Source organism: Rhodnius prolixus, unplaced genomic scaffold (genome assembly GCF_049639745.1).
Source record: "Rhodnius prolixus isolate KJV_2025 unplaced genomic scaffold, Rpr scaffold_2, whole genome shotgun sequence".
Lineage (NCBI taxonomy): Eukaryota > Metazoa > Arthropoda > Insecta > Hemiptera > Reduviidae > Rhodnius > Rhodnius prolixus.
This window is the reverse complement of record NW_027411592.1, coordinates 60347897-60370430: the sequence shown is the minus strand read 5'-3', so window position 1 is coordinate 60370430 and position 22534 is coordinate 60347897. Positions and strand designations below refer to the sequence as shown.

Genomic DNA, 22534 nt, shown 5'->3' with positions numbered 1-22534 from the left:
GGAATTTGGTTCTCTTATACACTTTGTTTTTCTCAATTATAAACTATAGTTATTTTGTGCACAGATCTATAAATGTAGAAGATATAAAGGGTTGAAAAATTTTTGGGTCATGAAATTCTGTAAAATTATGGCCGTTCTATATCTCCCACCGGGAACCACGTATTCGTATGAAATTTTGTTCACTAGTACACTTTGTTTTTCTCAATTATAAACTATAGTTATTTTGTGCACAGATCTATAAATGTAGAAGATATAAAGGGTTGAAAATTTTTTGGGTCATGAAATTCTGTAAAATTGTGGCCATTCTATATCTTCCACAGTGAACCACGTATTGATATGGAATTTTGTTCTCTTATACACTTTGTTTTTCTCAATTATAAACTATAGTTATTTTGTGCACAGATCTATAAATGTAGAAGATATAAAGGGTTGAAAATTTTTTGGGTCATGAAATTCTGTAAAATTATGGCCGTTCTATATCTCCCACTGTGAACCACGTATTGGTATGGAATTTAGTTCTCTTGTACACTTTGTTTTTCCCAATTATAAACTGTAGTTATTTTGTGCACAGATCTAAAAAGGTAAAAGATATAACGGGTTGAAAATTTTTTGGGTCATGAAATTCTGTGAAATTATGGCCGTTCTATATCTCCCACTGTGAACCACGTATTGGTATGGAATTTGGTTCTCTTATACACTTTGTTTTTCTCAATTATAAACTATAGTTATTTTGTGCACAGATCTAAAAAGGTAGAAGATATAAAGGGTTGAAAATTTTTTGGGTCATGAAATTCTGTAAAATTGTGGCCGTTCTATATCTCCCACTGTGAACCACGTATTGATATGGAATTTTGTTCTCTTATACACTTTGTTTTTCTCAATTATAAACTATAGTTATTTTGTGCACAGATCTATAAATGTAGAAGATATAAAGGGTTGAAAAATTTTTGGGTCATCAAATTCTGTGAAATTATGGCCGTTCTATATCTCCCACTGTGAACCACGTATTGGTATGGAATTTGGTTCTCTTATACACTTTGTTTTTCTCAATTATAAACTATAGTTATTTTGTGCACAGATCTAAAAAGGTAGAAGATATAAAGGGTTGAAAATTTTTTAGGTCATGAAATTCTGTAAAATTGTGGCCGTTCTATATCTCCCACTGTGAACCACGTATTGATATGGAATTTTGTTCTCTTATACACTTTGTTTTTTTCAATTATAAACTATAGTTATTTTGTGCACAGATCTATAAATGTAGAAGATATAAAGGGTTGAAAAATTTTTGGGTCATGAAATTCTGTAAAAATTATGGCCGTTCTAAATCTCCCACCGGGAACCCCGTATTCGTATGAAATTTTGTTCTCTTGTACACTTTGTTTTTCCCAATTATAAACTGTAGTTATTTTGTGCACAGATCTAAAAAGGTAAAAGATATAACGGGTTGAAAATTTTTTGGGTCATGAAATTCTGTAAAATCATGGCCGTTGTATATCTCCCACTGTGGACCACGTATTCGTATGAAATTTTGTTCTCTTATACACTTTGTTTTTCTCAATTATAAACTATAGTTATTTTGTGCACAGATCTATAAATGTAGAAGATATAAATGGTTGAAAATTTTTTGGGTCATGAAATTCTGTGAAATTATGGCCGTTCTATATCTCCCACTGTGAACCACGTATTGGTATGGAATTTGGTTCTCTTATACACTTTGTTTTTCTCAATTATAAACTATAGTTATTTTGTGCACAGATCTATAAATGTAGAAGATATAAAGGGTTGAAAAATTTTTGGGTCATGAAATTCTGTAAAATTATGGCCGTTCTATATCTCCCACCGGGAACCACGTATTCGTATGAAATTTTGTTCACTAGTACACTTTGTTTTTCTCAATTATAAACTATAGTTATTTTGTGCACAGATCTAAAAAGGTAGAAGATATAAAGGGTTGAAAATTTTTTGGGTCATGAAATTCTGTAAAATTGTGGCCATTCTATATCTTCCACAGTGAACCACGTATTGATATGGAATTTTGTTCTCTTATACACTTTGTTTTCTCAATTATAAACTATAGTTATTTTGTGCACAGATCTACAAATGTAGAAGATATAAATGGTTGAAAATTTTTTGGGTCATGAAATTCTGTAAAATTATGGCTCTTCTATATCTCCCACTGTGAACCACGTATTCGTATGAAATTTTGTTCTCTTATACACTTTGTTTTTCTCAATTATAAACTGTAGTTATTTTGTGCACAGACCTAAAAAGGTAGAAGATATAAAGGGTTGAAAATTTTTTGGGTCATGAAATTCTGTATAATTGTGGCCGTTCTATATCTCCCACTGTGAACCACGTATTGATATGGAATTTTGTTCTCTCATACACTTTGTTTTTCTCAATTATAAACTATAGTTATTTTGTGCACAGATCTATAAATGTAGAAGATATAAAGGGTTGAAAATTTTTTGGGTCATGAAATTCTGTAAAATTATGGCCGTTCTATATCTCCCACTGTGAACCACGTATTGGTATGGAATTTGGTTCTCTTGTACACTTTGTTTTTCCCAATTATAAACTGTAGTTATTTTGTGCACAGATCCAAAAAGGTAGAAGATATAAAGGGTTGAAAATTTTTTGGGTCATGAAATTCCGTAAAATTGTGGCCATTCTATATCTTCCACAGTGAACCACGTATTGATATGGAATTTTGTTCTCTTATACACTTTGTTTTTCTCAATTATAAACTACAGTTATTTTGTGCACAGATCTATAAATGTAGAAGATATAAAGGGTTGAAAATTTTTTGGGTCATGAAATTCTGTGAAATTATGGCCGTTCTATATCTCCCACTGTGAACCACGTATTGGTATGGAATTTGGTTCTCTTATACACTTTGTTTTTCTCAATTATAAACTATAGTTATTTTGTGCACAGATCTAAAAAGGTAGAAGATATAAAGGGTTGAAAATTTTTTAGGTCATGAAATTCTGTAAAATTGTGGCCGTTCTATATCTCCCACTGTGAACCACGTATTGATATGGAATTTTGTTCTCTTATACACTTTGTTTTTTTCAATTATAAACTATAGTTATTTTGTGCACAGATCTATAAATGTAGAAGATATAAAGGGTTGAAAAATTTTTGGGTCATGAAATTCTGTAAAAATTATGGCCGTTCTAAATCTCCCACCGGGAACCCCGTATTCGTATGAAATTTTGTTCTCTTGTACACTTTGTTTTTCCCAATTATAAACTGTAGTTATTTTGTGCACAGATCTAAAAAGGTAAAAGATATAACGGGTTGAAAATTTTTTGGGTCATGAAATTCTGTAAAATCATGGCCGTTGTATATCTCCCACTGTGGACCACGTATTCGTATGAAATTTTGTTCTCTTATACACTTTGTTTTTCTCAATTATAAACTATAGTTATTTTGTGCACAGATCTATAAATGTAGAAGATATAAATGGTTGAAAATTTTTTGGGTCATGAAATTCTGTGAAATTATGGCCGTTCTATATCTCCCACTGTGAACCACGTATTGGTATGGAATTTGGTTCTCTTATACACTTTGTTTTTCTCAATTATAAACTATAGTTATTTTGTGCACAGATCTATAAATGTAGAAGATATAAAGGGTTGAAAAATTTTTGGGTCATGAAATTCTGTAAAATTATGGCCGTTCTATATCTCCCACCGGGAACCACGTATTCGTATGAAATTTTGTTCACTAGTACACTTTGTTTTTCTCAATTATAAACTATAGTTATTTTGTGCACAGATCTAAAAAGGTAGAAGATATAAAGGGTTGAAAATTTTTTGGGTCATGAAATTCTGTAAAATTGTGGCCATTCTATATCTTCCACAGTGAACCACGTATTGATATGGAATTTTGTTCTCTTATACACTTTGTTTTCTCAATTATAAACTATAGTTATTTTGTGCACAGATCTACAAATGTAGAAGATATAAATGGTTGAAAATTTTTTGGGTCATGAAATTCTGTAAAATTATGGCTCTTCTATATCTCCCACTGTGAACCACGTATTCGTATGAAATTTTGTTCTCTTATACACTTTGTTTTTCTCAATTATAAACTGTAGTTATTTTGTGCACAGACCTAAAAAGGTAGAAGATATAAAGGGTTGAAAATTTTTTGGGTCATGAAATTCTGTATAATTGTGGCCGTTCTATATCTCCCACTGTGAACCACGTATTGATATGGAATTTTGTTCTCTCATACACTTTGTTTTTCTCAATTATAAACTATAGTTATTTTGTGCACAGATCTATAAATGTAGAAGATATAAAGGGTTGAAAATTTTTTGGGTCATGAAATTCTGTAAAATTATGGCCGTTCTATATCTCCCACTGTGAACCACGTATTGGTATGGAATTTGGTTCTCTTGTACACTTTGTTTTTCCCAATTATAAACTGTAGTTATTTTGTGCACAGATCCAAAAAGGTAGAAGATATAAAGGGTTGAAAATTTTTTGGGTCATGAAATTCCGTAAAATTGTGGCCATTCTATATCTTCCACAGTGAACCACGTATTGATATGGAATTTTGTTCTCTTATACACTTTGTTTTTCTCAATTATAAACTACAGTTATTTTGTGCACAGATCTATAAATGTAGAAGATATAAAGGGTTGAAAATTTTTTGGGTCATGAAATTCTGTGAAATTATGGCCGTTCTATATCTCCCACTGTGAACCACGTATTGGTATGGAATTTGGTTCTCTTATACACTTTGTTTTTCTCAATTATAAACTATAGTTATTTTGTGCACAGATCTAAAAAGGTAGAAGATATAAAGGGTTGAAAATTTTTTGGGTCATGAAATTCTGTAAAATTGTGGCCGTTCTATATCTCCCACTGTGAACCACGTATTGATATGGAATTTTGTTCTCTTATACACTTTGTTTTTTTCAATTATAAACTATAGTTATTTTGTGCACAGATCTATAAATGTAGAAGATATAAAGGGTTGAAAAATTTTTGGGTCATGAAATTCTGTAAAAATTATGGCCGTTCTAAATCTCCCACCGGGAACCCCGTATTCGTATGAAATTTTGTTCTCTTGTACACTTTGTTTTTCCCAATTATAAACTGTAGTTATTTTGTGCACAGATCTAAAAAGGTAAAAGATATAACGGGTTGAAAATTTTTTGGGTCATGAAATTCTGTAAAATCATGGCCGTTGTATATCTCCCACTGTGGACCACGTATTCGTATGAAATTTTGTTCTCTTATACACTTTGTTTTTCTCAATTATAAACTATAGTTATTTTGTGCACAGATCTATAAATGTAGAAGATATAAATGGTTGAAAATTTTTTGGGTCATGAAATTCTGTAAAATTATGGCTCTTCTATATCTCCCACTGTGAACCACGTATTCGTATGAAATTTTGTTCTCTTGTACACTTGTTTTTCTCAATTATAAACTGTAGTTATTTTGTGCACAGATCCAAAAAGGTAGAAGATATAAAGGGTTGAAAATTTTTTGGGTCATGAAATTCTGTATAATTGTGGCCGTTCTATATCTCCTAATGTGAACCACGTATTGATATGGAATTTTGTTCTCTTATATACTTTGTTTTTCTCAATTATAAACTATAGTTATTTTGTGCACAGATCTATAAATGTAGAAGATATAAAGGGTTAAAAAATTTTTGGGTCATGAAATTCTCTAAAATTATGGCCGTTCTATATCTCCTACTGTGGACCACGTATTCGTATGAAATTTTGTTCTCTTATACACTTTGTTTTTCTCAATTATAAACTATAGTTATTTTGTGCTCAAATCTATAAATGTAGAAGATATAAAGGGTCGAAAATTTTTTGGGTCATGAAATTCTGTAAAATTATGGCCGTTCTATATCTCCTACTGTGGACCTCGTATTCGTATGAAATTTTGTTCTCTTATACACTTTGTTTTTCTAAATTATAAACTATAGTTATTTTGTGCACAGATCTATAATTTTAGAAGATATGAAGCAGTGGTTCTTAACCGGCGTTCCGCGAATATGGTCCAAGTGTTCCGCGAAATTTCAATTTTAAATGTATTGAAATTTAGAAACTTAGTTAAGATACGAAAACAAAAAATTGTTCTTTTTTTTTTTAATTTGAATTTAATTTTAAGTTCTTGCTAAATACAGAATTTCAAATTATTGGCGCAAATCCAAGTATTGGCCCAAAAAACTGCCAATTTGAAGTTACATTCGAATAAGTTTACGTTTCTCGTTTTATTCGATGTTCGGATAATCGGATACTCTATTGTGCTTATATTCATTACCATGCTGTGCTGTCCAGGTCAGTAAAACACCACGGTGTATCCTCTTGTCTTTCGGAAAAGAGACGATTTGAAAGAGAAAACCCTGTATCAGTTCTCCTCCTTTCTTTTCCCTTGCAGAGTTTTGCCTGCAAAACATCATCTTAGGTTACTAAATTCTGTCCTTCAGGCAATGAATAGAAATCATAAAATTACTGAACTACCCAAACTTAATTGCAATCAATTCCAATTGTTGGCACGCGATGGTTGTTCGTATTGATCATGGAATTTCTAAAGATTTTATTTTTTATAAATCACTTTTTAAAGACATTCATTTTTTTGAATAGTGATTAACCAAACGGTCAATCATGTTTTGTAACTGTTAAGGGTTAATTGTGTTACCATGTTGTTAAAAAGAAAAAAAGGAATTGTTTTAATGAAATGGTTGTGGTTAACCACCCAGGTATTTAAAAAGCAATCAAATTAAAAGAGTTATTAGAGAATTTCAACAGTTTTTATCATTGCCTAACTGTAAAACAGTCAATACAGGGGCCTTTTTAATCTTTATTAATCAATTATAAAATTCCAATAAAAGCCTCTTCTTCCAGTAATTTCTGGAAAATAATTAACATTCTTCATGGGGAAGGGAATCATTTAAATCTCATATAATTCTCCCTAACTTTTATATGGATAGCGCAATACCTAGAGCTATCCATAAATTTATTTGAATACAAAGAGAAGAATATTAATAGTGAAGGCTATATTTGCAGGCTAGCTTTACGTTAAATATAGCCTTTATTTATGGCTATATTTGAAAGAATATTAGTGAGTCAGAACTTTGAGAAGTTAGAGGTAGTCGTGTGGGTCTACACAGCAGCTTTGTTTTTTCTTCAGTTGTGAGTAGCGGCAAACTTGCTCAGTTGATAAGTAAAGTGATAACTCTTATTTAAATGTTGAAAGAAGTAGGAACTTGCCTTATTATACTTCTAGTTAGTTGATAAATAAATACGGTTAAGATATTATTTTTAAAGTAAATAAAAAGTTAGTGTTGAACGATAACAGAATAAACAACGTAAATAGGAACATGCAGGAGAAATGTGTAAAGGCGTGATGAAGGTGTGCTAGTGTAGGTGGGATGAAGGTAACTAGCAGGTCTCTTCAGATTGTGTACGGACAAGGAGTAACGTCCTGTGTAGTAGTAGAGAGCCATCACTAGGTAGACAGGCGACAGAGATAAGAACTTCTCAGGCTAGTGTGAGTGAGCGCCGTTATCAGTTGGTCTCTGATAACGGCTCTAGGTACACACGGCCCCCCCCTTTACCACTCCAGCTACTCCAGAGCCTCTTCCTCGCCATCCCTCGGACTGGCTCCGTCTAATACACTCCTGGCAATTCCAAAAACTTTTTGTCACATTTATGGTTAAATGTTAGTCTGACTAAGCTATAGGAATGTGTTGCGATGTGTTACGAATTTTTGGAATTTGAATTTCCTTGACGGGAAATATCCGTCTTCAGATTTTCTGTGTCAATAAAGTCGTGTTCTACACCATTTTAAATTAGAGAAAATTAAAAAAAACAAAAAACACCTAATTTCAGCCTCCATAAATTTTTAGGGAGACTCCCCCAAAACTTGTACCAATATCCCCATTCATTAGGTAGGGTGAATTTTACTTGAATAACTTTTCCTTATTTATTTTATTTTATTTTTTCTTCCTGCTATTATCCGCGTCCTAGCCATGCATGTTTATGAATTTTTCCTAGATATGTTACTGATTTCCAATCGTCATCACAGGTACATTTAATCAGTATGATGTAAAAAGCATTCGACTTCAATTATGTTATCGAGTCTCAGACTACCAGTTGGACTGGAAGTAAAGTCGAAATATATACACCAAACTGTTTTCTTTATACCCCTGAGGATGGATGAATGTCCGAAACCGGTCAGGTGTATGATCACCAAACGTGCACGCTACAATTTGTGAAATCGAACGAGCTATTATTATTGGCCCAACATTAGGCGCCACGCATAGCCGAGCGGTTAAGAGACTTGACCCGCAATGCTAAGATGTATTGTTGGTTTAGTGGGTTCGAGTCCCCCGGTGTCCAAGCCTTGGATTTTATTTAATGGTTAATATGAGAACTTTGTAGTAAAGTATGTTAGGCGGTTAAGAGACTAGACCCACATTGCTAAGATGTATTGTTGGTTTAGTGGGTTCGATTCCCCGGTGTCTAGGCCTTGGATTTTATTATTTAATGGTTTTAATGAGAAATTTATAGTAAAGAGTATGTTTGCTAGTCGCCTCCGTCCACGACAATTGGTAGTTGGGACGAAAAGCCTGCCTCAAAAAATAGGCATTACTTTGCTTATTGGCCCAACCTTTTTGTATTTAGTCGTAGCTATCGTAGTTATTGGGGTTTACTTTTGAATTTTCAGCTAATGTTACACTCACTGATTTATCGTTTGCTATAGTTATTTAATTCAAAGATATTTAGTTTAATTTCTTTCTCTTAGAGTAGTAAGAGAAAGGAAAAAAATGTAATTAATGATAAATAAGTTTTTATTTACGAGTTATTAATTGACTTGATTTATTTCTGTTGCAGGTATGTTGAGCTTGAATAAGTTTCTACTTTGGGTTGTTAGAACGGTAAGTCTTCGTATTATTTTTATGTATTTAGAAAAGTACAGTACATGGGTAAATAAAGTAAATGTCCATTTTTTGCAACGCTCGCATAGGTTTTCCACACCTTTAATAACTTTTCCCGCTAGAAAAATTCTTTTTAAGGCCCTTTTTGGGGTTTAGTTTCCTTTGAAAGCTTCGGTTGGTTCTTAATCTGGGGGGGGGAGTCTATTCTTGCATGGATTTCAAGGAATCCCTCCCTGCAATGGTGGGGCTTAGAAACATGTAAGGTGATGAATTTAATTAAATGATATTTTTCCAATTACGAAGTCTGAATGCAAATAGAGACCTCCCTCCCCCAAGAAAAATTGCTTTCTGGAATTCAGGAATTCAATACGTAAATGAAGAAAATAAATAAGTCAGATTTTCCCATTTTACTTGCAACAAATAAATTTTTAATTTTGTTTTGTAGTGTGGGTTTTTATTCCCAGAAAATTGCATTACGTCATTTGCCGAAGGAGAGAGTCATGTGAGTCTGCACAGTAGATTAGCATTTTTCTACTTTTCTTTTGGCGACCTTGGTGCGGGCGCATTATCACGCCCCAACCCCACCTGTTGCTGCCTCCGAGTTATCCCAGTGTACTACTCTGGATCTAGTGCTGCCAGATTTCTAACTATTCGCCCTTCATACCTCCTCTGTGAATCTACCTCTTCCTTTAATTTGCCATTTTTATGGTACCTCGTTACGTGGTTGTTAATTCTTACTTGAAGAACGACGTGGCGTTCAGTTCTTAAGTTTTATTTTTTGTCTCTTAATTTTTCTTTCTTATCCACGACGCATCATTGTCCACTGACTGGCACTTCCTTCTGTGACTTGATTCTAGGGTGTAACAAAAATGGCGTAAAGCATCTTTCTACCAGCTATCTGAAGTCGCTCAGTAAATACCATTAGTTAAAGTTAGCCAAATGTTCTCCCATAAAGGAAGTTTACCTTTGGAACGGAAGAGATGCTAGTCTAGGACTATTTGTTTGGTGGAACTGTGAGATTCCATCGCCTTCAAGTTGGCCAATTTTGTGTACAGTCTTGCGCACTATACTCTGATGAGTATCATCGTTGTGATCAACAACGACCTCAACATCCCATTCGTTCAAGAACTTGCCTCAGACAGAATATCACCAAGTTCCATCCTGCTCTTTCTAGTTGCTCTAATCCTTTCGTTCAGTCTCTCGCTTCCACTGTCATTCCCGGTAATCCACCAGGCTGACTGAATCTCTTCAATGGCCTCAGGACCTTCTTTGAGGTTTGAGGATCATCACTGATATCCTGCAGGGAATACTGTTGCTGGATAGTTTCTCTCATCCTCTTCTTCAAGCACCATTCACATCTACATCAGATTTATCCTGGAGGATTCTTTACCTTTTTTTTCTTTTTGTTCCCCGAGCCGCTATGATAATATTTCAGGGCCCCCTCTTTTCAGAATAACAAGGATCTTAATTAAACACCGCTACACATGTTATCAACATAAAACTAGATCATGCGTGTCCAGAAAATCAATATCTTTAGACGCTTTTCAACTAAGGACAGATATAAGGTGTTATTTCCAGTTCTGTGTGTTATCTACATACTTCCGTTTGCGAGAACTTTACTGCAAAAAAAAAGAGAGTAAAAGTTGAATGTTTGAGTTAGAAATATTTAAAGTTTAAATTTACAAGATCAATTTGAGAAGAGGATAAAATAGAATACTCTCTCTCTGTCAATATGCAGCATAAAACTGTAAACTCCATGGTGAGGGAGCAGTGCATCTATTATTGTGGCAAGCCTGTTGCCCTTATTCCGCTTGGAAATCAATAAATTTATTCCAGATTTAAAGGGGGTAAATTTTATGGGATAATAACATAGCTAGGTTTGAGTTCTGGAGCATATCTTCGATCCTTCGAACAGTGGTATGGTTCCGTTTTCCGAGAAATAGTTGGTTAAAAGAGTCCCTCTTCTAGGTTTATAGATTATGAGTACGATGTTCTTTAGCAAGATCTGACCATGTATCGTGGGTATGTTGGCAGTTTTCCTTAATAATTGGTAGATTCCGTAAATAGCAGGGGGTGGCCACTTCTGTATCTATAGGATCGACTTTTTCTCTGAAAAATTTGTCGCGATCTACCTATTAAAATATTCATATTTAATACACACTAATTTGTAATAATGAAGAGGTATAAATTGAGTGGAAACTACGGGAAAAATGCAGATTTATATTTTATTTTACTGGCCTTTCATTAATTAGGTGCCTGTGGAGACCGGAAGCCGACTCACTACTTCCCTCCCAGAACTACTCTAAAACTATATTATTATTTTTTTGTTATTAACCTAAGCGTTAACTCTGATGAAGCTGAGGAATGTTTGTGTCGTTGAGTATGACCTATTTTTTTTTTTTCTTTTCATTGTAACTGTCATTGTCAGTGGACACATCACTAACCTACCATTACGTCAGACACCACACCGTGTCTGCCTTCTTTAGTTCGTTTCGTCTGTCTGCCGACTACATTTATCTGTTTTCTATGTAGTTAGATACTCTCCTTGATGTGTTCGCTCTAAGCGTTTGCTTGTAAGCCACCATTGTTTCGGATAGGCTTAACGCTGCCGACTGTAGTGTTTAGGTATCCGCGGATGGAGCCGGAAGTTTATAGTTTTTATTATCAAATATTTATTTTCAGCTCTTATTTTTTAAAGTGGGTTGATTTTCTGTAAGTAAAGTAATTGCCATTTTTTTCAGGCGGGCTTAACGTCCAACAACCAACTTAGGTGTCTTGGACGGAGGCGACTAGCAAACACACTTTATTATAAATTTCTCATATTAACCATTAAATAAAATCCAAGGCCTAGACACCGGGGAATCGAACCCACTAAACCAACAATACATCTTAGCATTGCGGGTCTAGTCTCTTAACCGCCTAACATACTTTACTATAAATTTCTCATATTAACCGTTAAATAAAATCCAAGGCCTAGACACCGGGAAGTTCATTTTTAAATGATTAAGATAAACTTCGACGTAATCTACCCCCCCCCATAATCAACCACCTCCTCCCACTTGGGGTCATTCTTTTTGTCTTTTTTTTTGTCCTTATTGATTGCCTAAATAATTTATAATTTTTATTTTTAAATTTTAAATTTTACTAATAAAAACAGTTTAATATAAAATTCAATAAATAGTTCGTTAACTTTCGTATTAATAAAATTTAAAATTTAAAACTTTGATGACGTTAACAATATTTTGTAATTATTATACATATATGTTTACAATATAATAAATTAGGAGATGAACTTTTTTGATGACGCAGAATTTAGTTTAGTCACCACTGGTCTTGTAACCTAAGAGTAACCTTCTCAAATACAGGTCTAACATTCAAGTCTGTAATGTTGTGATTGTTTAGATTATACGCGTTAGTGATAAATATATTTTTTGCAAAATACTAATCTTAAAATTAAATCAATTCATGAAAATTTACAAAATATAGTAGTGGGTAACTAATCAACAAGATTACCAACCTGCGATAGTTATTGTGGAAACAAATTGTTAATAAAGTACATCCAATAATAGTTTGCGAAAGAGTAAAAAGTATATTTTAGCCATTTTTTAATTGGTTTCTTAATTTTTTGCACTTTTAAAGTTCAAGTTAATCCAATGTTCTCTCTAAATTCAGTAACTTATTCTAACCTTTAGCCTTGTAAGTTATTTCTCGACATAACCTTCCTTCATCTTCTGAAATTATTAAAACTATAATTTATCAAAGGAAATTAAAAAGTTTTAGCAATTCGCCATTATTGTGTGCCTATCCTCTGTTTGATCATAAACATTGTAATTCTTAGAATATTTACTGGTACGATTGATCTGCCCTGGGACCGGAAAGAAGCACTTCTAAACATGCTGATGGCATGCGGACGGAAATACTGATGTCATCTCGATTTGTTTATCTCTTGGAACATTTTGTAGCTTATTCCAACATTTTGTGCGAAGAACTGGCGGTAGCTCTATTTTCTTTTTAAATGTTTTTATTGTTTATATTTCCTTCCTGTAGAGTGAACCCCTGTTGCTAATAATACATTACAGAATATAAATATCTTTATTCCCACGTTGTTTCTCGTGATGGTGGTGGGATCATCAAGAAATTTGTGATGAGATCAGCTGGTCCAACGTCGGCCACCACTTAGTTATCGTATACGTATTCTCTACTGCTGCTGCTCCCATCATATTCTTCAGTCATGTTTAGGAGGTTGTAGCCCGCGATACGAAATGCTGTTCATTAAGAGATGACTATAATTAAATATGTAAGTTTTGTAAATAATAATTTTTAGCAACAGGTGGGATGTTTGTAAATTCGTGCACATATTTTGTATTACGATTGACGTAACTTGGCGATGTTAAATCCTGTTTTTATTTTGTTGAAATTGGTTCTTCGTTATTTCCTTTCTTAATTCTCTTACTTTTAGTAAAGGAAGTTTTGTTATCGTATTTTCACCGGAAATAATGGTTTTCGGAAATAAATACGAATAAGTAAAAATATTTTTACTTCCTGTACGTCATATATTCATTTTTTTTTTATTGTTATTTTTTCCAGTGTGCTCACAGTATGATAGTTTTAAATTGCTTGATTTCTTAATTCGAACTACTATTGGTTATTCTTTTTACTGTTATTTATTATATAGTAATACATACCATAATTGGTCAACACGTTGCATATCTAGCTACTTAACTTAGTTTGATAGTTTGTTTTTATTTTTGTAACTTATAAAAAAAAATTGTTGTTCTCATTCTGAAGTTTACATATCGAAGCCAAGAAAGTCATTTTGGCTTTTTGTTTACACCAAGCCAAGGAGGCATAGTCTTGCCGGGTTTAACCCCAGGACACATCGCCCAGTTCTCTCTAGATCCAGTCTCTGAGAGCCACAAGGCTCTTCCTTAATAGTAAATCTCTATAGATGCCTACTAGCCCACTTTAGTTTCAAAATTGGAAAAAAAAGGAAACCTGGGAAAGCTTTTTGCATATTCACACTAGAATATATTGAACGTACATTGAGACACCACAATAGTCGAGCGGTTAAGAGACTAGACCCCCGCAATGCTAAGATGTTGGTTAGTGGGTTCGATTCCCCAGGTCTAGGATTTGGATTTTATTTAATGGTTAATATGAGAAATTTATAGTAAAGTATGTTAGGCGGTTAGAGGCGAGTCCCGAATGCTAAGATGTATTGTTGGTTTAGTGGGTTCGATTCCCGGTGTCTAGGCCTTCGATTTTATTTAATGGTTAATATGAGAAATTTATAGTAAAGTATGTTAGGAGGTTAGAGGCGAGACCCGAATGCTAAGATGTATTGTTGGTTAGTGGGTTCGATTCCCCAGGTCTAGGCTTTGGATTTTATTTAATGGTTAAATATGAGAAATTTATAGTAAAGTATCTTAGGCTCGAAACATAGTGGAGCGGCGAGCAAAGCGGCGAAATCAAACACAAGTAAACATATGGGACCGCGCATAGTGGCGAGCAAAGCAAAGATAGAGCAACGCTATCTATAGAGAGTAGAGCAAAGCGTTATGACATGTTTGATTTCTTCGCTCTCATCGCGCTCAATTTGTAAAGGTTATTTTTCAAAGGTTATAGATATTGTTACATTTATTGGTTTAGTTTGTTTAAAGAAACCTCTGTGGAACGATAATATTTGCGAAGCTACAATAGTTTTTAACAATTAATAATTAATAGTTAAAATTATTTAACAATTAGTAGTTAATGGAGAATTCAGGTAATTTTTGCTACATTTAATTTGGTTCTCAATCCCTTAATGCTAACTTTCATCTAAATACTAGGCAAAATTAAATTACATTTTCACGTCCTACTACTTCTGATCAGGACGAATTCTCCAATCCTTCTTCTGTAGCGTCCTACTACTCCAGTTTTTCAGATGAACAACATTAATTTACGACAAATCATGAATTAGGGATTTAATAAAATTATTGTGTTTTTTTTTAATTGACTAATTTCTTTTTATCTGCATATATTTCTATTTTGTTTTTGTTTATATCTTTCTTACCTTAAAGGGACTGCTAGGATTAATGGGGTTGCACAGATTTGTATTTAGTTAATTTTTCTATATTGTGCCTAACTTTTGTTGTGAGTTGTATTATTCAAAAACAATAAAATTTGATTTTGATTAATGGGGTTACACTGGGCTAGTATGTAATCAAATGTTGATATAGACATTCGAAAATACGCATGAAACTTGCCAGGATGCTCCCGAAGTTGTTGGTACAAGTGATGGAATTCACCAAGTTCATTTCTAGACTTATTTATGACATGTACACTGCAGCTCCTACTACTAAGCTGCTGCAAATACCAAAGTTTCAACGAAGAATTTTCATATAAAAATAGTTCCTCCATCTTGTTTTGTCAAAAGGAGAACGCGACTAAACTCGTCACTATGTGCATGCGAATCTTTGCTCGCTGCTCGTCGCTCTCTTTGATCTGAAGCAGCTATCATCGCCGCTTTGCCCGCCGCTCCAATATGTTTCCAGCCTTAGGCGGTTAAGTGACTAGTCCCGCAATGCTCAGATGTATTGTTGGTTTAGTGGGTTCGATTCCCCCTGTCTAGTCCTTGCATTTTATTTAATGGTTAATATGAGAAATTTATAGTAAAGTATGTTGGCTAGTCGCCTCCGTCCACGACACCTAATTTGGTAGTTGTAGCGTACAGATCGTAAAGCCTGAAAAAATAGGCGATTACTTTACTTTATTATTGGACATTCTTTCTAAAATTGAACAAATTTTTTTAGTGGTTTACACTGAAAGCGAGCACGCAGTATGTTAACCTTGTACGGCGAGCTTTGATCACTGTTTACATTTCTTGCTTGTGTGTGTTGTTGTTGTTGTTTTGTGGTCCCACAAGTATTCTTATTTATTGGGTTGTTTGCGTTTACAAACCATTATCCTTTCAATAATAATACAAAAAAAAATAGCCCCGTCTGTTGTCTTCTACTGTTTCAGATTTACTGTAAACAACTATTTGTCGCGTTTAAAATGAAAATCAAACAACAAAAAAATGCATTCAGTTTCAATAACTGGTTCCATATGCTGTTCAAGGTTCGCCAAGGATTTCCATATACATTAAACCCGGAAGAAGGTAACAAGGTGAAAACGTAGTTGATAAAAGGTTTAATGCATTTTTTGCTCGTTGAAATATTCTTTTTTCTTCAGGTAGAATAAATTTTCGTAATTTCCATTTTATTATCGCCCAGAACTGCTTCTTCTGACCGCTCATATGGAGTTCGTACTAAATGTAATAAAGGTTGTTCTTGCCCTCATCTAAACTGTTCTTAAATAGTTCTTGAAAAGGTTATGTTTTTGGTTGCTGCCTGAAAGAACTAGGTGTCACCACTATTCACTCTCCAAGGTCCAATAGTAATTTACTTACGATTCTCTTATGGTTTGTTTACAGTCTTAGTTTATCTTACAGGTTTATTAAGCTTGTATTATGATACCCTCAAGGTTGGCTTCGATTCTCTTACAGTTTGTTTGCAGTCGATTCAAGTTTATCTTACAGTTTTATTAAGCTTATTTTATGATTCCCTTGAGGTTAGTACCACTCCCATACGATTCTCTTACGGTTTGTTTAAAGTATATTTAAGTTTATCTTACAGTTTTATTAAGCTTGTATTATAATTCTCTTAAGGTTTATACCATTCTCTTACGGTTTGTTTACAGTCAATTTAAGATTATCTTACAGCTTTATTGAGCTTGTATTATGATTCCCTCAAGGTTGGCTTCGATTCTCTTACAGTTTGTTTGCAGTCGATTCAAGTTTATCTTACAGTTTTATTAAGCTTATTTTATGATTCCCTTGAGGTTAGTACCACTCCCATACGATTCTCTTACGGTTTGTTTAAAGTATATTTAAGTTTATCTTACAGCTTTATTAAGCTTGTATTATAATTCTCTTAAGGTTTATACCATTCTCTTACGGTTTGTTTACAGTCAATTTAAGATTATCTTACAGCTTTATTGAGCTTGTATTATGATTCCCTCAAGGTTGGCTTCGATTCTCTTACAGTTTGTTTGCAGTCGATTCAAGTTTATCTTACAGTTTTATTAAGCTTATTTTATGATTCCCTTGAGGTTAGTACCACTCCCATACGATTCTCTTACGGTTTGTTTAAAGTATATTTAAGTTTATCTTACAGTTTTATTAAGCTTGTATTATAATTCTCTTAAGGTTTATACCATTCTCTTACGGTTTGTTTACAGTCAATTTAAGATTATCTTACAGCTTTATTGAGCTTGTATTATGATTCCCTCAAGGTTGGCTTCGATTCTCTTACAGTTTGTTTGCAGTCGATTCAAGTTTATCTTACAGTTTTATTAAGCTTATTTTATGATTCCCTTGAGGTTAGTACCACTCCCATACGATTCTCTTACGGTTTGTTAAAAGTATATTTAAGTTTATCTTACAGTTTTATTAAGCTTGTATTATAATTCTCTTAAGGTTTATACCATTCTCTTACGGTTTGTTTACAGTCAATTTAAGATTATCTTACAGCTTTATTGAGCTTGTACTTTGATTCCCTTAAGGTCTGTTTCGATTCTCTTACAGTTTGTTTACAGCCTATTTAAGTTTATTTTACAGTTTTATTAAGCTTATTTTATGATTCCCTTAAGGTTAATACCACTCCCATACGATTCCCTTACAGTTTGTTTACTGTCTATTTAAGTTTATCTTATTGTTTTATTAAGCTTGTATTATGATTCTTTTAAGGTTAATACTATTCTCATACGATTCCCTTACAGTTTGTTTACAGCCTATTTAAATTTATCTTACAGTTTTATTAAGCTTGTATTATGATTCTCTTAAGGTTAATACCATTCTCATATGATTCCCTTGCAGTTTGTTTACTGTCTACGAGTATTTAAGTTTATCTTACAGTTTTATTAAGCTTATATTATGATTCTCTTTAGGTTTGTTTCGATTCTCTTACCACTTACTTATGATTTCCTTATGGTTTTATTTACGACTCTCTTACAATTTAATGACGATTTATTACAATTCTCTAACGGTTTACTTTCTTTATAGAAATCTTTTTCTTCATTAAGTGATCTTTTACAATTTATGATACACGTTTATTAGGAAATAAATACTAGTCATTTTTAGTTTTCACATAAAATTTACTGAAGAAAATCGTGCTAGAGTTGTATAAACAGATTTTTTGGTAAAATTAGTGAGCTGAGAAAAAGTAAAAGTAACAATTTTAAATGGAAATAATAATAATAATATGTATATGAGTTTAAGTATAAAAAGTTTGTGGTAGAAGCGGCCTGCCGTCACCATTGATAATATTCTTGTTTACTGCGACGTGTGGTGAGCGAGCTCTTCTTATTGGTGAAGATCAGTCTGTGGGGTTGGGATGGAGGGGCAGGCTCTCTGGGGCGTGTGGAGTGTCTGTGTCGGCGGTCGCTGTCATACGTATATATTCGGCAGGTTATTTAGTCTCTCTTAGCAGCTTGAGATATTGGAACAGCCGGGGCTATCGTATTTAGTAGCAGCTTAAAGTGTGTGAGTGAGAGAGAGTGAGAGACCTCTCTTTTTCTCTCTCCCGCGCTATATTACTCACATTCCCACGGTCTCCCGCCAAAACAACCCCCACTACACTGCGCAGCGTTAACCATCAACAGCGACAACACCTCTCTCTTACTTCTGCATCCTCTTTCATTCTGAATATTGTTTCCGTTCTTTAAGTTTTCAACTCTCCGCGCTCTCTCTTGGCTCGGCTAGCTCACTTGTTCCCCCCCCCGCCATTGTAAGGACTCTGCGCGGGACTCTCTGGTTTCGTCGCCTCCAGTTCCACGTGCCGCACGTGGCTACCTAATACCCTCCTAACTGACAACTGCCCTTTCTTTTAATAATATACATTTTTAATGTTTATTCTTTAATCCAATTTTTTATAATTGATTTTATAATTTATAAACGGCGATCTAAACGATCTATTGTGCCCCCCGTTACTGCAGCCAGGCGAGTCCCTCCAGTTGCAGGATATCGAAGAAATCTTTAGGGTTGGAGAGGGTTCCAGGAAAAGAATTACCTCCTCCAGGAGCTCCTCTTGGCTTCCCTGAGTTTTTCTCTTACTTTTCTTGAAGAAAATATTGTTATCTTCAAGCTTATTTTAATAGATGTCCATTATTACCTATTTATTTCTTTTCTATCATTCCATGATAAGTTAATATTTTTGGTAAATAATCTAAGCGATTTATTGGGATATTGATTAGGAGCTGTCTTTAGGTTAGGACAGTGATTCCCAAAGTGTGCGCCGCGGCTCCCCAGGGCGTCGCGGTGCCGTCATAAGGGCGCCGCGAAATATTCAATTAAACAATTCGGCAATTTTCTTGGAATTTCCAATTCTTGAATTTTATATCCAATTCTATTCCGAGATTTGAGAAGTTGTGTAGTGAACATCAAGCCCATCCATCCCATTAATAATTTTTAATAATGTTAATCATCAATGGACGTTCAATAAATTGTTTGTGAATAACTTAAAATTCATGTTTACTTTATTTATTTCGACTAACCTATCCACATGGTGGTTGTCCCGTCTCGATATGGATATTACCGGAATAGTTGAAATTAGATATTTTATATTATCCCAAGGAAAATAGTACGAGGGTCGTTTGAAAAGTCCGTGCAAAGTCAGAGAGATAGCACCACTGGCGCGTATCGAGGTTATGTTTAGTTAGTAGCATCTCTTGGAAGAACTCACACCAAGTTTCAGCCAGATCGGTCTATTTCTTTGTGTTTGGCATTCGTTTGAATCGAGGAAGTCGAGTGATTTTCAAAAAATGGACGAAAAAGAATTTCGTGTGTTGATTAAACACTACTTTATGAAAGGCAAAACGCCTCAGGAGACTAAAGAGAAGCTTGATAAACATTATGGTGACTCTGCACCTTCGATTAGAACAGTTTATAGGTGGTTTCAAAATTTTCGGAGTGGCCATATGGGCACAAGTGACGCTGAACGTTCTGGACGCCCTGTTGAGGTTACTACTCCAGAAATCATTGATAAAATCCATGATATGGTGATGGATGACAGAAGAGTGAAGGTACGTGAGATTGCTAGTGCTGTAGGCATCTCGAATGAACGGGTACATAATATTTTGCATCAACATTTGGACATGACAAAGCTATCCGCAAGATGGGGGTGCCGCGATTGCTCACGCTTGACCGAAAACGAAATCGTGTGAAGTGTTGCAAGGACGGTTTGCAGCTGTTCCAGAAGAATACGCAGGACTTTAAGCGTCGTTTCGTCACTGTGGATGAAACATGGATACATCACTACACTCCTGAATCTAAACAATGTGTTACCAAGGGGGAATCTGCGCCAAAAAAGGCGAAGACCGTTCCTTTGGCCGGAAAGATTATGGCGACTGTCTTTTGGGATTCGCAAGGAATAATCCTCATCGACTATCTGGAAAAGGGTAAAACTATTACAGGTGCATATTATTCATCGTTATTGGACCGTTTGAAAACCCAGCTGCAAGAAAAACGCCCACGATTGGCCCACAAAAAAGTTCTTTTCCATCACGACAACGCACCAGCTCATACCTCAGCAGTTGTGGTCGCATAATTAATGGAAATAGGGTTCCAACTCGTTTCACATCCCCCCTATTCTCCAGACTTGGCTCCCTCGGACTACTATTTGTTCCCCAATATGAAGAAATGGCTGGCGGGAAAAAGATTTTATTTAAACGAGGAGGTGATTGCAGAAACGAATGGCTATTTTTCAGACTTGGACAAATCCTATTATTCGGAAGGGATCAACAAACTAGAGCAGCGTTGGACGAAGTGTATAAGCCTAAAAGGAGACTACGTTGAAAAATAAAAAAGGTTTACCCCAAAAAATTAAGTAGTTTTTATTTTTGCACGCATTTTTCAAACGACCCTCGTAAGTATCTGTTTTTAATTTTTCAAGAAAGTCAAAAATTAAAAAAAAAAATCTTGTTGTATATTAAGGGCGCCCCGGAAAAAATCCGATTATTTAGGGAACCGCAAACCGAAAAAGATTGGGAACCTCTGGGATAGGACACGAGAGCTGGGCTATACTAGCTTCCTGCCGTGTGCTTTTTTCTGATATTAGTGTCTACACTAACCCATACTAATATCATATCTCGGAAATTGGATGTCTTAACACTTCATTAAATCGAGCCAGAGGTTTCCAGAAGTTGCAGTCATAATTACGCAGACATTCCCAATGAACAGAGACAGTTTAGGTTTTATGGCATCTCCTCTAAGCTTCCGAATATTATGGTAAATTTAGGTAGATATATGTAATTGTGAAGAGTGGTTTTTTATCTAGGTAGGCTGTTCTAGACTTAACTGTTATTCAGTAGTACTACTTCTAACGATCAGCTCTGTGTAAATGTTTTCAAACAAACTTCCGTAAAAAAAAACATTGGAATTCTTTAAAATTTATTTTAGGCTTACTTTGTTGCCTAACAGGAAATTACGTCACCAGATATTAAACAGTGAATTTATTGACATAGACACAGATTCTATATGAAATGAGAAAAATATTATGTTTGCCGAGCGCATGCGTGTTAGCTATAGTTAGTGTAGTCATAAATTCTAGAGAGTTTTTACTCACTGAGAAAGTAAATTTTTAAATGTCACTGTTTTATATTCAACTGGGGCCATTCATTTAAAGGTGCAAACACAGAATTTGAAATCTGAGCGATCGCACTACTTCCTCGTACGAAGGTGGGAAGAGCAAGTGAGAAAATAATATACTAGCTTTTCTGTAAAATAGCCGGTATTGGCAACAATTATTAGGCGGGTCTGATTGGTAGTGGCGTGATGTTGAAGTGATAGCGACGATATATCGACATCGATTGCTACCACTTTGGTAAAATTCGATAAAATTTATAGAAATTTTTTTTTCGATAATTTATGTACAGACAACAAATTATTGGAAAGCGAGAAACCATCTTCCCATCTCCTTTGATCTATAAAACATGATTGTTATTGTTTGGTATTGTGTGTCAAGGTCATTGGTACCGCTGCGTAACCTTTTCTCTCCTTCCTCTCCTTCATTTCCGCTTCCTTTTGCCAGTTTTGTTTCTTGGGCCATGATTACTCCAGCCTACAATGAATATTAATGAAGTAAAGACGAGATGAAAGGAAGTACTTTTCCATGGAGGAAGTTGGCGTTAAAGCAGAAGCAAAAACTTCATTCAAAGAGAATGAAAGTTTTAGCCGCCTCTCCAGTTCCATTAAGCAATGAACACTTCCGCTTTGCTTTGTTTGTATTTGCAGACGCAATTATTTAAAGGGTAGATAGTTCTCTTCGGCCTTCTAGTCTGACGATACTGAAGTTTAAGTTCTCCAAACTGAAGTTTGTTAATTTTTTTTGGAGGGAAAAAATTCTTGAGTTGCGATCGTGGATTTGTATAGCAAGGGGGTTGTTAAGCTGAGATAATATTTGCTCGTGACAGCTGCCTTAATATCTAGATCAGTCTAAAAGAATAGTAATCTAAGTTCGAGAGTGTCCCGGTTTTTAATAATTCTACGCCTTCATTCCCTACTTCTCCTTTTTTTGCCGAATTGAAATTCCACCGG

At 34.5% G+C, this 22534-nt stretch overlaps 1 protein-coding gene across 6 annotated transcripts in view; it reads left to right on the top strand.

Annotated features, from left to right (window-relative positions):
• Window positions 1-22534, top strand: part of LOC141450082 (serine/threonine-protein phosphatase 4 regulatory subunit 1-like) — a 187441-nt gene that overhangs the window by 114693 nt on the left and 50214 nt on the right. The window contains exon 1 of one of the 6 annotated variants that reach the window (XM_074120127.1): window positions 13194-13219. The exons of the other annotated variants lie outside the window; for them this stretch is intronic. Within the exon in view, the coding sequence (XP_073976228.1) occupies window positions 13218-13219 (2 nt within the window). The 5' untranslated portion in view covers window positions 13194-13217. Of the gene's footprint in view, window positions 1-13193; window positions 13220-22534 lie in introns of those variants that run through there. 6 annotated transcript variants of the gene reach the window in all.